Source organism: Balaenoptera musculus, chromosome 5, assembly GCF_009873245.2.
Source record: "Balaenoptera musculus isolate JJ_BM4_2016_0621 chromosome 5, mBalMus1.pri.v3, whole genome shotgun sequence".
NCBI classification, from domain to species: domain Eukaryota; kingdom Metazoa; phylum Chordata; class Mammalia; order Artiodactyla; family Balaenopteridae; genus Balaenoptera; species Balaenoptera musculus.
In genome coordinates this window covers 121,093,740-121,108,843 of record NC_045789.1, presented here as the reverse complement: position 1 = coordinate 121,108,843, position 15,104 = coordinate 121,093,740, and the positions used below count along the sequence as shown (strand labels likewise).

The 15,104-nt window shown below is 33.7% G+C and overlaps 1 protein-coding gene across 1 annotated transcript in view; it reads right to left on the bottom strand.

Annotated features, from left to right (window-relative positions):
* KIAA1109 (KIAA1109 ortholog) overlaps positions 1-15,104 on the bottom strand; it is a 203,056-nt gene that overhangs the window by 152,657 nt on the left and 35,295 nt on the right. Inside the window, 5 exon segments of the mRNA XM_036852538.1 lie at positions 2,886-3,036; positions 4,874-4,953; positions 6,984-7,177; positions 7,554-7,635; positions 10,710-10,896. Of these exon segments, the coding sequence (XP_036708433.1) occupies positions 2,886-3,036; positions 4,874-4,953; positions 6,984-7,177; positions 7,554-7,635; positions 10,710-10,896 (694 nt within the window).

Sequence of the window (15,104 nt, the reverse complement as noted above, 5' to 3'; positions counted from 1 at the left end):
TATACAACAGAAACTAACACACCACTGTAAAGCAATTATACTCCAATAAAGATGTTAAAAACAACAACAAAAAAAGAAAATCATGTAAAGGTAACAGAACTGACATTAAAATCTATAAGCTAAATAAGGTCATGCGACATCAGAGATCAAAAACTCACAATGCTGAGTGAACTATCCAATAATAAAACAGTTGAGATTTCTTTCTATATTTCTTACACTAATAGGTAGATACTAAAAAAAAATGACCTAATTAACATTTCTGATAACAGTTCATATTTGTTTAGAAACTCAGTATGGGGAAGGAGAAAAGGAAATGGCTACAAGGGAGGAAATGCACAATTTGCATATATAAGGGAGGGGATAAATACTATTATTACTCACACAAGGAAACTAAACCCATGTGATAAATTTCTTTCTTTCTTCTTTCTTTTTAATAAATCTGAATGGTTTTGTTAAGTCCAGGTTAAAAAATGTATTGCTGTTCTCTCCTAGCAGTGGCAGGACCTACTGAAGGGAGCTGGTAAAGCAAATTTTTCTTTCATGTTATCTTCAGTATCATTTCTCTGTATTATACAAAGATCACCCAAAGAGTGAATATGACTATATATTAAAAGAATTTTAGCTAGGATTTTCATGTAAATATAGCCTAATACTTTTTCTTAATGCAATACAATTAAATATAGTTTAGAAGAATCACACTTTATTCAAATACTAAAATGCAAAAATATTCTGTGTCTGTGTTAAAGCACTGCTTTAAGTTTTTCCTTTCAAATATAGCAAGTGTAACTGTTACTTAAGGGAATGTAAAACCCCTCATTTTCAACTATTCCACAGTAAATATAGCATTGTTTAATGTATGAAAAATTTTATTATAAAAGGAAAATTTAAATCCAGTAATTTGAAAATTATTTTGTTTTCTAACCTGAAATTTTAAGCTCTTGTTTACCTTCGGGTCTAATAATCTAACCCAGAACTTAATGAAGTACTGTATTAGCATACTCCAAGTATTCAAATAACACACTTACTTATACATTTACCATACAAGTATTATACTAGCTATATAAATAACTAGTAGTTATTTAAATAGCTACTTAATGGAGCAGGTATTTCTATATGCTAGAGATACCAAGGTTAACAGAATATAGTACCTGACAAAGTATATAATTCTTCTAACAATGCTAGGTAGAAAGCACTTTTTTTTTGTTTTTTGGCTGCGTTGGGTCTTCGTTGCTGCGCCCGGGCTTAGAAAGCACTTTTTAAAACAATTAAGTATAGTTTGCAAGGCAGAAATAGAGACACATGTAGAGAACAAACGTATGGACACCAAGGGGGGAAAGCGGCGGGGGTGGTTTGTGGTGCTGGGATGAACTGGGAGACTGGGATTGACATATATGCCCTAATATGTATAAAATAGAAAACTAATAAGAACTTGCTGTGTAAAAACATAAAATAAAATAAAATTCAAATAATAAATAAATAAAACAATTAAGTATAAAAAGAGTCAGTATATCAAGTCAGTATCAGCACTCTTAGTAGTCCATCAGTGGCCCAGTAATATCTGCCTCAGTGACTGATTAAGCTTGTATTTCTCCATTCAAGCTAGTTTATGAAAGACTAAACTAGCTTTAAACAATGTATATTTACATAAAAATTTAGCTGTTCCCTCATAAATAGTAGTACATGTCCCCTCCTTTGTTTAAAATTCTTCAATAAGTAGGTAGATGTTCATAATATATTAAAAATAGAAAATTACTTCAAAATTAATAGAATAACTAAGAATAAAAAACCCTTTTTTACCTTTCAGGCACTCCCTATTACCTCCAGTATAAAATCTATATATTTCTTAACTACCTACAACTCTCTTTAACAACCTATAGAACTTATTAAGACAATTCTCCACCGCCATCATGCATTTGCAGAACTCCTCCTTTGCCCTGATAACTTATCCTTCCCTTCCTTCCCTGGCTAATTCTTACTTATGTTTCAAAACTCAACTCACATATTACCTCAACCAAAAAGCATTCCCCAGTTCTCTCCTCTTCAATATGAGTTATGAACCTGTTATGGGTTAAATTGTGTCCCCCTAAAATTCATATGTCCTAATCCTCAGTACCTCATAATTTGGCCATAGTTAGAGACAGGGTCTTTAGAGAAGTAATTAAGTTAAAATGAGGTCAGTAGGGTGGGCCCTAATACAATATGACTGGTATTCTTGCAAGAAGAGGAAATTTGGACACAGAGACCTAAAAAACACACAAGAGAGAAGACCATGTGAAGATACAGGGAGAAGATGACCATCTACAAGCCAAGGAGGGAGGCTTTGAACACAGCCTTCCCTCACGGCCCTCAGAAGGAACCAATCCTGCCAACACCTTGATCTCAGAATTCTAACCTCCAGAACAGTGAGAAATTTCTGCTGTTTAAGCCACACAGTCTGCGGTACTTTGTTGTGGCAGCCTCAGCAAACTAATACAGTACCTCTCTAAATTCTTCATCAAGACTTTTTATATACCTCTAATACAGCACTTAATAAAACCCTTTTGTTTCTTTTTTCTGAAACTGAACTATGTATGTCTTTTAGGTCTGAATCTCCATAGTCCCAACAATTCCTGGCATATTCGGTGATTAAATACAAAAGAGAAAACCAAGGAACCAATAAATATTCTGCTCATTCACCATTTTTCTAATGAATTAGCTCCTCCTTTAGAGCAAACTTGCTTGTGCCAATTTCTCTACAAATTATTTGGATTAAAATGTTTAGTGATATCTTACCCTGCCATAATAAAATAGCTTATAAAAATATCGATACTAAGCTAGTTTTTAATAAAAATTATAGTATTATCCCAATACGTTTGACTTAGCAGAAATATAATTTAATCAAGTACCTCTGCCTATCAGCCCATGGCCCATAGTTGAAATCTGTTCCTTTACCACAAACTATATCCAGTCCCCAACAGGGAGGCAAATCTTGTAATTTGCAATCCTCACTGCTCATGTCTCCTTCAACAGTTTCTTCTGTTTCTTCTGGAACAAGTCCTATATTGCAGAATATACAATATGAAGATAGTTACTTAAAATAACCATTAAAAGGCTTCCTTAGATCAACATTTCTAAAAATTTTTTGATCTCAGGAACCTTTTACACTCTATATTGAAGACCCCAAAGTGGGATTTTTTTTTTGTATTGTATCTATCAAAATTTACTGTATTCAAAATTTGAATTGAGCAATATTTTTAAATTTTATTTTTAAAATAAACTCATTACATGTTGACATAACAAAATGTCTAATAAGATTTAATGAAAATATGATGTGAAAAATAACTACATTTTAATGAAAACAAATAAAATTTTATTTCATTTTTTATGAAAATATTTTTTAATCAAAATAAGCATATTTTCTAAAACAAATTAATTTATTGAGAAGTGTTGGCATCGTTTTTATTTTGGCAAATTTCTTAAATATACAGCTTAATAGAAAACAAGTGAATTCTCACAGCTGTTTCCGCACTTAATCTATTAAAGAAAATGTAGCCTCATACAAATAGGTAGACAGAAAAGGGAGGAGTATTTTAATAGCTTTTTCAGATAATTTTGGATATTCTTTGACACTAGACCAAAATTCAACAAGTGGTAATTTCTTAAAGATTACTTGCAATGTGGAATCTGAAACCATGTCACTGAACTTCTCATACTCTGACATGTTAAAATTTACTGATCTCTCTTGCACTCTGAATAAATCTTTTACGGACATCACGAATTGGTCATTTGGAAAATATTGGTTCACTGAGACATGCATATTTTTCCCAAATAGACAAATATCATTATTAAACATTTAAAAAGTCATATTGTTAATATCACTGGTAGTTTCATCAGAAAAGTCATCAAACTCACAGTAGCAGACCCAAATTTTCCAAAATTCTAACTTTCACATGAAAGCTCAAAACCATAGTTTGTCCCTAGTTGCTCTTTCAAGCACAACTGGTATTCCATGAAAAGAGCGAACAGTTCAGCTTGGAACTCAATCACAGAGTGCTTTTCCTCGAAACAACAGTGTACTTTGGTATGGGGCAGAAATGTATTATGCGTTCTTATCATTTTATTAAATGAATATTAAAAAGTTTACTGAAGGGTCAAGATTTGATAAAAGTAATTTTTACTGCTTAATCAAAGACACTGTAAAGTGCACTGGCATTTGTTTTATTGTGACTGCGTGGCAGTGAAAAAGACAGGGATTACTAGTATAGTTTGGAATCACTGCCTTGATTCATGCTAAAGCACCAGAAGTTTTGCCCCCTGTAACTTTTACACCATCAATACAACACAGTAAAAAAAAAAGGCAAATAACACCCTAATTTTGAAAATACTTTGACCTCATAAACCTCCTGAAAGGTATGAAAAACAAGAATTAGGAAAAAATGACTAAAAATCCAATATTTAGCTTATTTATAAAACTGAGGCCACCTGTGAAGCATTGTAACTAGCTGTACTTCAATCCTTAAACTTTAAGCCTCAAATCCAACTTACTGTGATGTTTTTCCCCTAAGCCAGCATGAACTACCTTAACTATCATCACATTCTCTAATGGTTTTCACTCATGGTCATTTGTATTCACAATTTTTGAAGTATACTTGCAAAAATGGAATTTGAAGGAAAGATTACTATATTGTTCTCTTTTGATCTGAAATACTAAAGTAATATTCAACTTTTGACAAATGACACAGATGTTTTTTAGGTAGGCATTCTCACATCCACATTTACCGTTATTAATGCTTATTTATATCCTAAGCAAGGATACTTAAAATATTATTAGATATCAGCATTTCATAGAAGAAACAGAATTGTAGCTATGAAACATATTTTCAAAAAATAATACCTGGCTCATCCATGTAATAGTAGATGTCAACATCATTCGACTGCATCACCACAAAACCTTCTCCCATTAATCTTGGTGGTCTATACAAAGGAAGGTGGAAGGCAAACTAAGTACATCTCCAGAATATAAAATGTTCAGTATTCTAATTAACGATGGTAATGGGTGAAAACAAAAAAGAAAACTAAAAAGCAATCAAGTGTAGAAACTTGAAAAGGGAAAACATCTTTCACATATACAATAAATTGTTCCATAATTGTTTTCTATATTAGACTATATAAAAAATTGGCACTGAAAAATTTTTGACCAGTAAAATCAGTTAAAGAAAGACAAAAAATCTGTTATGCATTTTTCATTTTAAGTTTTAAATGAGAGAAATCCATTTAAAACAAAGTTTAATTAAATACAATGGAAGAACAATGTTCATTGGAATATAATAATCATATTCTGCATTTGCAACAATAAATTTAAAATTAGACTTCAAATTCAACCATTTTATATTAATAACACTATAAAACTGATTAAAAATATCATCTTATATATTGTAAAATAAAGCATAACCTTTCAGAAACCTTATATTACCTATTATATGCAACTTTATATTACCTATTTCCAAGAATATTTAGTTGATCAACTTGAAATAAACTTAAAGCAAACATCTTGAACTCAAATTCTGGAATGAATGTTTCTGTACCATCAATTAACTTCCCTCTTTACTTGCTTTGATTTAACAACTTTTGTCTTTGTCATACACCACAATACCTTCCTTCCGTATCAAAATTAACCTCTCAATCATCAGATAATATAACACATACAAATTCAACAATCTTCTTCTAAATATGTATTAAATCACAAAGGTTAGGGTTTAATCTCATTATTTAATCTCCATGCTTACTTTTGAAGAGTGAAAAATACAATTTAAAATCTTTTATACAAATAGCAGGACACTTTTTCATTTTACTCTGTAGTAATTTTCACAAAAACCCAGATTTATTTTTTTCAGTATTACAACTTGCACCCATAAATATAGAATTGTGTGCGTAGCTTATATTCCAAGATGCTTAGCAATTCAGTGATCCTGAAGAGTGTGAAACCAGGTAGACCCAGAGCCTCCCCGGTACTCAAGTTGGGAAAATGACTGTCATTCTAGCCAATCCCTAGAAAATCTAATAGCAAGCTAGCCAAAAGTTGGAACTAAAAAGAAACAATCATGTTTCTCATAACCTCAAACTTTATATTGCCTACACACAAAGACAAAAGCTGAGACAGTGGAAACTCATCACATGAATACTTAAATTACACAAATTTAACCATAGACTCCTTCACAAAAAAGAATAGTGATTGAGAATAACAAAGATTACAAGAGCCCTCACCCCACTCGTGAGCATGTGGCCTGGGAGTCAGATGCGAGTCATATGTCTGTTACCTGAGGGTCCCAGTCCTCTGGAATGGAAGCATCCCACCACAAAGAGGGTGACTCTAGGGTGCGTCATTATTACAATGTGTCTCCTAAATGCAAGGAGCTACTTCACTGAAGGAAAGCAAATCTGGAAAGCTAGGTGGAAAACTGACTGGGACTTAAATGTCAACTGAATTCCAAAACTGTCTTAACATCATCAGTTTTCCAAGAGTAATTCTGATTCAATTTTCAACTTTTCATTAACTCAAATGATACTCTACTATAATGAATTTGTTGGATTTACTATTTATCCATCCCTTCTGAAAATAAAAACCTACCTGTAATGTGTATTTTCTAACATACAAACATCAGGGCTCAACTGCCCAAAATAAATTTCCCAAATACACTGAGAAAATGATAGAAAAATTATAAGCTTATAAACAGTGCCTGACATATATTAAATGGCAATAAATATTAACTATTACAATTAAAAAACAAGAAAAATAGCTTATAGAAAAATATTTAAAATAGGAGTTTACCAGTGGATAAACTCCATTTATCTTACAAAGCAGGAATACTCAGTTGATTTAATAGAGAAATATACGTAATTATTGCCCAACTTATAGCAAAGAAATTAAAAGGATACTAAAGATTCTAAATGATAAGCTACAATAGGTATAAAGAAGTTATTTGTTATTTTTATGACTTTCTTACTCATCATTTTGAAGACCAACATATCTTGGACTAGGAACAAGCATGACTCGAACATTTTCAAGCTTTCCCTTCACAATATGCATGAACTGGTCAAGATGACTGGAAGGTGGTTTTGTAGTATAGGTTAAGAAAGCATCATCAAAGTTGATGCACAGAGTTTGAGGTTGGTAATGATTTCCAAAGGCCAAGCGTCCCTTAAAAAAACAGATAAGAGATGTTATGCCATACTATTTAGGCTGTATTTTTTTTTCTCAGCCGATCTAATAACAAGCATTTTCAAGCAACTACTAAATGATTCCACTTTAGCACTATATACTGTTTAAATTGCTCCACTGATCAATTTAGACCAGTGTTTAAAGAAATTTGAGCACTTGTGAATAAATAAATAGCCTTTAAGGTCTATACATTTGTGCTAAAATGGTATTGGTGTTGAAATAATTCTTTCACTTTATTAAGAATGGAACTCAAAGACATCTACAAAATTACTTTCTCAAGTGAAAATTATATTTGCAAAAATAAAAGGTTCTGTTATTAACCCATGAAACATTAATTGTAGTGGAATTTACTTACTGTGCTCACATTGACCTTTATGACTGGAATAAGTGATCTCCATGAAGATGTGGGGTCTTGAGATTCTGTTTTTACTTTAACTCTGAGAAGAAAAAACAAAAATTGACATATATGAGAAAAACTTAAGTACCTGAGAATACTGTTGACTTCCTCACAGTACACATTATTATTATTTTTTTGGCTGTGTTGGGTCTTTGTTGCAGCACGCAGGCTTTCTCTAGTTGCGGTGAGCAGGGGCTACTCTTTGTTGTGGTGTGCGGGCTTCTCATTGTGGTGGCTTCTCCTGTTGTGGAGCACAGGCTCTAGGCGCGCGGGCTTCAGTAGTTGTGGCTCACGGGCTCTAGAGCGCAGGCTCAGTAGTTGTGGCACACAGGCTTAGCTGCTCCGCGGCATTTGGGATCTTCCCAGACCAGGGCTTGAACCCCTGTCCCCTGCATTGGCAGGCAGATTCTTAACCACTGCACCACCAGGGAAGTCCCACAATACACACTATTAATACCAGCTATATCTTTCCAAATATATCTAATGACTGCTCAGTAAATAAAACAATGACCATCTAATGGACACGAATATCCCTAAAATGTCTCCTAGAATGTACTCTATCATGCACCAATTTTTATATAAGAAGCTATAACAAAAAAGTATATTTTCAGAATGACAAGCTTTAATGACAAGGTATAAATTATGATGTGCTGTCATTACATCTGTCATTATGCCTACTGCACTACATTATATCATTTTACAAGACAGCAAAAATTATAATTAAAACAAAAATGACCAAGATATAAGTTATTTTGATGTTTTAAGTGTTTTAAGCACTTGTGACAGTTCGGCTGATCCTTCTCCTTCCCTACCCCCGCCACTCTGTGCCAAAATAATTTCCTCTCAATACAATGAAAAGGATAGACCAAGAGTAAGCAAAAAGGAACTGTCCATACACAAGGTACACAACTTTTAAGAAATGAAAAATTCACAGCAATTCACTAAAGATTTCATATGAAAACTCAAGGCATATCTCTTCAGTAACCCAGTAACTCCTAAATCACACTTCTGGATCCATATTTATAAGATGGCCTTCAGTGCTTAAAACTAAATTCAAAACTAACCTCACTACCACCCCCTAACCTTTCTCTAAGGTTCCCTGACTAAGCATGACTACTGCTTAAATTAGAAATTTGGATTCACTGTTGACTCATCCTTCTTATTTATTCTCCACATCTAATTCATCACTCTCTTAAGTATTCATCTGCCTAAGTGTATCTGGAATCCATCTCCTTCTCTTCCTTCCCCTTGCTAACAACCCAGTTGATGATCATCTCTTCCCGGAACTGTTACTATGTCCTTCTATCTGGTCTCCCTGCCTCCAGTCTTATCTCCCTCCAATCACAACACAACACTGCTGACCTGGGGTAAGGCCACATTTCTAACCCGGATCCTGCTAAACATTTTAGTCTAATTTATCCCCACCTCAAGTAATCCACTCCAGCCTCAGTAACAACTTCTCTATTGCATATGATGTTTCTTCTCCATGGAAGAACTTTCATCTCCTTCTCTGCTTAATTCATTCACCTTTAAGGTTCCTACCTTCCCGGATCCTTCTATGTGTGCCCAGAGAATTCTATTCTTGTCCCTGTTATATTTCTTGCACTAAAATTGCCTTTTAAGTGTTCTAACTCCCACAGTAGGCTGTAAATTCCCTCAAGATAGAACAGTTGTCATATTCTCAGTATCCCCAGTACCTCAAGCTCAGTGCCTGGGACATAATATGCACTAAATATTTAACTGAGAATAAACATCCTCATCATCTACTTTAAAAAAAATAAAACTATTATGTATACAAGGCTGGTTCAACATTCAAAAATCAATTAACAGGCTAAAAGTGAAAAATCAAAGGATCATACCAACAGATACAGAAAAAGCATCTGACAAAATCCAATACCCATTCATGATTAAAACCTCTAGTTTTACTAACTAGGAATAGAGGGGGACTTCCTCAACTTGATAAAGAATATCAACCAACAAAAACCTACAGTTAACATCATACTTAACAGTGAGAAACTAGAAGCTTTCCCACTAAGACCAGGTATGAAGCAAGATGTCCCCTCTCACCATTCTTTTTCAAATTCATACTAGAAGTTCTAGCTATTGCAATAAGACAAAAAAAGGAAATAAAATGTATACAGATTGGGAAGGAAGAAGTAAGACTTTGTTTGCAGCTGACACAATCATCTATGTTGAAAATCGGAAAGAACTGATCAAGAATACTCTTAGAACTAATGACTATAGCAAGGTTGCAGGATACAAGGTTAGTAATATACAAGAGTCAATCACTTTCCTATATACCACCAATGAACAAGTGGAATTTGAAATTAAAAACATAATACCGTACATTAGCACCACAGAAAATGAAATAGGTATAAATTTAACAATTTTTCTACAAGATCTACATGAGGAAAACTATAAAACTCTGATGAAAGATATCAAAGAGAACTAAATAACTAAAGAGACATTCCATGTTCATTGATAGGAAGACTCAGTACTGTCAAGATGTCGATTCTTCCCAACTTGATTTATAGATTCAATGCAATCCATATTGAAACCCCTGAATATTGGCAAACTGATTCTAAAGTTTATATGGAGAGGCAAAAGACTCAGAATAGCCAAGACAACATTGAAGGAGAAAAGCAAAGTTGGAGGACTGACACTACCTGATTTCAAGACTTAAATGTAAAGCTACAGTAATCAACACACTGTGGTATTGATGAAAGAAAACAAATAGGTCAATGAAACAGAACGGAGAGCCCAGAAACAGATAAAATAAAATCATATAATTGTATATGCACCTTAGCTATGTATATGTATGTATAGACTTATGTATGTGCATTCAAAAGAATGAAAAACAAATTGATAGTAGTTATCAACAAAGAAGGAAGTAGAACTGGTGAGAAGAATAGACCGGGACTGCTTTTTCACATTACATAATTCTGTATTATTTGAAATTTTTGAAGAATTATATACTTATTTGTGAGAATAAAAGTTTTAGTTAATCTACAAAGAAAGATTAGGCTGTGTTTAGGTAAACAGTGTTAATAATACTCTAATAAAAGCAGATGTTTAAATGTTGGAGATCAACAAAATTCAAGTGTGACAATCAACCTTTCAATTTTGGACTGGGTTCTTGTTCTTCCATTTTCTCGTGTTTTATCATCTTCTTTCTTGGGTGGAATTATTGTTGGCTCCAAACCAAACAATTCTTGAAGACGTCCATAAAGATCCGAACGATTATAGACATGAAATTCAAAGTCATTGACTGTGATGTATAATCTAGTTTCTGCCTTTGGATCTAAAGACATCAATTACAAAAAAAAAAGTTTTTAGTCAACTTTTAAAAAACTTTAGTCAAAGTTTTAAGTCAAATCTTTTCCACAGCTAAAGTAACTCAAATGATTTCTTTTAAAACAGAAGTCTATGATAAAAGGGAATAATATTTTAAAAGCAATAAAACATGGACAAAAGAAAGAAAAAAGCTGATTTACTACAGTATTTCAATTTAGCACTCTAAAAACAATCTGAATTTCTACATTCTGGGTGTATAACAGCAAAACTTAAAGACTGTATGCTAAGAACAGCACAATGCCATTTACAGAGTAAAACTTTACCTCAATATAGCCATAAGTGTATACTAAAATATAAATAGTAAATTGTTCAAAGTATGATGCATTTAAACATCACACTAGTATTTGAACTTGTGCATCACAGAAATCAGGACTTTTCATAAATACTAGTTTGTTTTTACAAACTACACAATGCTAAAACAAAGATTCTATAAACTGTACTCAAATAATAATCTCAAATAAAAGACAATTATATTAAATATAAGTAACAATAGTAATAAATCCATCTATAAAGTGATAGATGGGGCACTTGTTTCTACTGAGGAAATAATCTAAGACAGTGCATCTCATGTCAACCAAAAGGGGTCAGAAGAAAGGTCAGTGCTTTATTTTGTTATGAATGATACATGTGTTTTTTAAGACTTCTTTTTCAACCTTTATCTGTTTTTATCCCTGTCAAACAAATTCAACTGAAAGGCAATTAAAATTAGCTATGACCAGTTAGAGTAATCTAATTTTTTTAAATGGGTAAAGAGAATTACCAACTTTCATTTTAGTAGCTTAAGCTGTGGTTTAGTAAGGTACCAAATTTCACCAATATTAATTTCTTCTCAAATTATTAGCAAAACAGCATATGAGATGTCAAACACCCTAAATAAATATAAATTTTAGTTTAAATTAAGAAATGAAAAATACACTGCCACTCATATTTCAAAAATAAGCTAAGGAAAATGAATCAACAACATTCATATTTTTATACAGTAATACTTTTAGTTTTACTCCAATCAAGGTTTTTTCCCTCATTACTTCCTGAGACAAGAGAGGAAAAACAGATAAACACCGTCCTTCAAAAAACTAATGTTTAAGAGCTGTAACTTTTCTTATATTTTTTAGATAGCTCTTGATCTATGTTCTCTCTCCTATTTCTTCAGATTTATCAAATGGATAAAAGCTAAGACGATCCCCTAAGCTATTACATAAAGTGTGTTCCCCTTTTTCTTGCTGTAGGTCAAATTCTTAAAATTAAAATAAAAATAAGAAACACACTTTTTTTTTAATACATATGAAGTATTCTAAGACTTAATAGTTATAAATATCATTATCATTTTTAAATAAGTAAATCAAACTTTATCACTCATTAGGTTTTAAACCTTTCTACAGTAATCGTTCATGACCTCTTCTCAAAATGTCAGGGTCAAATATCCAGCAGCCTACTCAAATATCTCCAATTTGATGTCAACAGGCATCACGCACTTGACATATCCAACCAAACACCCGATTTTCCCACCCAAACCTACTCCACGATATTCCCCACCCTATCAAAAGCAAGTCAATCTTTTCCATTGCTCAGGCCAAAATATTTGACTGCTCTCTTTCTTTCTTGTCCCAGATATTATCAGCAAATCCTGTCAGCTTTTCTTTCAACATATATCCAGAAACCACTCCTCACCACTCTGGCCCAAGTCACCATCAACCTGCACCTGTTTTAACACAACAGCCTCCTAACTAGTCTCCCTGCTTCTGTCCTTATTTCCCTTATGCCTGTGCTTTACACATTGGCCAGATCTTTCAAAAACCCTAAGTAAAATCATGTCACTCTCCTGTTCCCTAATTTTCTGATGGCCTCCTCTCTCATTGATACCAAGTTCCTTTAAAAATGACCTATAAAATCCTATAGGATCTGCACTCTTCTCCCCTTCTAGCCCTCCCTCCAGTAAACTGGCCTCCATTTTGGTTATAAACCAGGACCTGAACAACCAGGAAATGTCCTTCCCCCAGATAGTCACAATAACTCTTCTCCCCCCTTCTAGTCCTCCCTCCAGTAAACTGGCCTCCATTTTGGTTATAAACCAGGACCTGAACAACCAGGGAATGTCCTTCCCCCAGATAGTCACAATAACTCATTTCCTTAACTTGCTTCATGTTTCTGTTTAACTATCCCCTATCAATGAGGCCTCTCCCGACTTCCCTATGTACACAGCACCCTCCCTGCAAACCAGCACTCTCTATTCTACGGACCCTACTCTGATTTTCCTCAATGCCATATTTTCCTCACTCACTCCTCGATGCTACATATATTTACTCGCTAATTATCTGAATCCTTCCCAAGCAAGAATTCAGAATGAAGCAAGCTCTTTAAGAGAAAAAAACTTGTTTTATTCACTATTGTATCTCTGGTGCCTAGAACAATTCTTAGTACATAGTAGGGCTCATTTGAAAGAGGAACAGAGCATCTTACCACAAATCATACTCCTAAGTAAAACAAAAATATCCTCAAACAAATAGATCTAAGACTTTTTGGAAACCCAACATGTGGAAGCATAATAAATGCAAAGTAGGTTATTTTTCTATTCCCACTTTGATCTATACAAGTAGGAATTAATTATTATACAATTCTTCAAGGTCATAAACAACTCAATCAAAATTTACCTCAAAACTCATTTAAGTCATTTGTTTTCAAATTTACTTTTGGAACACTTGATCATGGTCCCTGAATACAAATGCCTTGATCATTAGGAATATACTATAAAGGCCAGTGTATGAGCTACAGAAGGAGCAATGGGGAAAATCAAGAGTCTGGACTAGCTCCTAATTGGATCAGCAGTGATGAATTAACAAATGATGACTGTATAAAAATGGAAACAGGATTACTCTCAATTTGGTCTTCAACTTGCTGGACATGCACAACTGATTCTCTTCTTTCAATATAACTGATACGAAAGAATATGGCTACATTAACTTACTAAAGACAACAAGGTACAAAGATAAAGGTATTAATCTCTGAAAGTATTTTGAAAACACTGATAAACACTAAATACTTAATACTAAAACACTGCAAGATCCCCTCAACAATCCCTACCCATTTTCCCAACTTTTTTTTTTTTTGCATTATTTATTATTGATTGTCACCTCTCCCAACTAGAATGTAAACTCCATTAGAGATGATTTTTTCCTGTTGTGTTCACTCTTCTATCCCTGGTTGCCTAAAATATTGCCTGGTATGTAGAAGGGGCTCAATAAATGTGTTAAATCCTTAAACAGAAATATAAATGGGCTTTTAAATTTTAAGTAAGATTGAACAAAATGCCTAGACCACTCTTTTCCTTCCAAAAATCACTTTAGAAAAATACTGAACAAATAGTGAATCTATAAGCATTTTAAAAGCAGCTTTTGGTTTCATATTTTTAAATAGAGAGATTTAGCTGAGTTTACACTCATCTTCTTTGTTCTATTGCTTCTATTCGTTTCACCTGTATTACTAATATTCCAGCCAGCAAGCTATGTGATTAAACAGTAAATCAGATCTCCAAGCCTGGTTGATCTCCAAGCTTACGTGGCCTTATTCTCTTCAGAGTCTTTGCCCAGGATCTTTTCTGTCAATAAACCCAGCTTTCTGCCATATTCCATATGGCAATTCCCTCTCCATCCCTCAACCCCTATCCCAACAAACACAGATGCAAAAAGGTGGCCCAAGAGCACACCCATAGAGACAGAAACATAGGAAAAAGCACATACACAGAGGTGAGCACACATATACAGAGGGGGGCATGCACTCACTTAAGCACTCAAACACAGAACCACTCACAAGGACAAACACATACATACATATACTCTCACAGAGCCATACATGCAGATGCATGCATACAAGTACTACTATACTAGCATATTCAGTACTCATAGTATCACCCTCACAGAGCTAAGTATGTACATACAGAGCCCACCTGCAGAGGTACCCCACACATAAACAGGGATACCTTCCCAGATCAACAGGGCACATCCTCATAAACAAACACCTCCCCTAACAGATAGATGAGCACTCTACCAAAAGACAGACAGGTTTCAAAGGCATGTATCTCTCACATATAGACATGTGAGTACATGCATACACACCCACACACACACGTAACTGAGAAGAACCCTGTGAAACCTTCTCAGA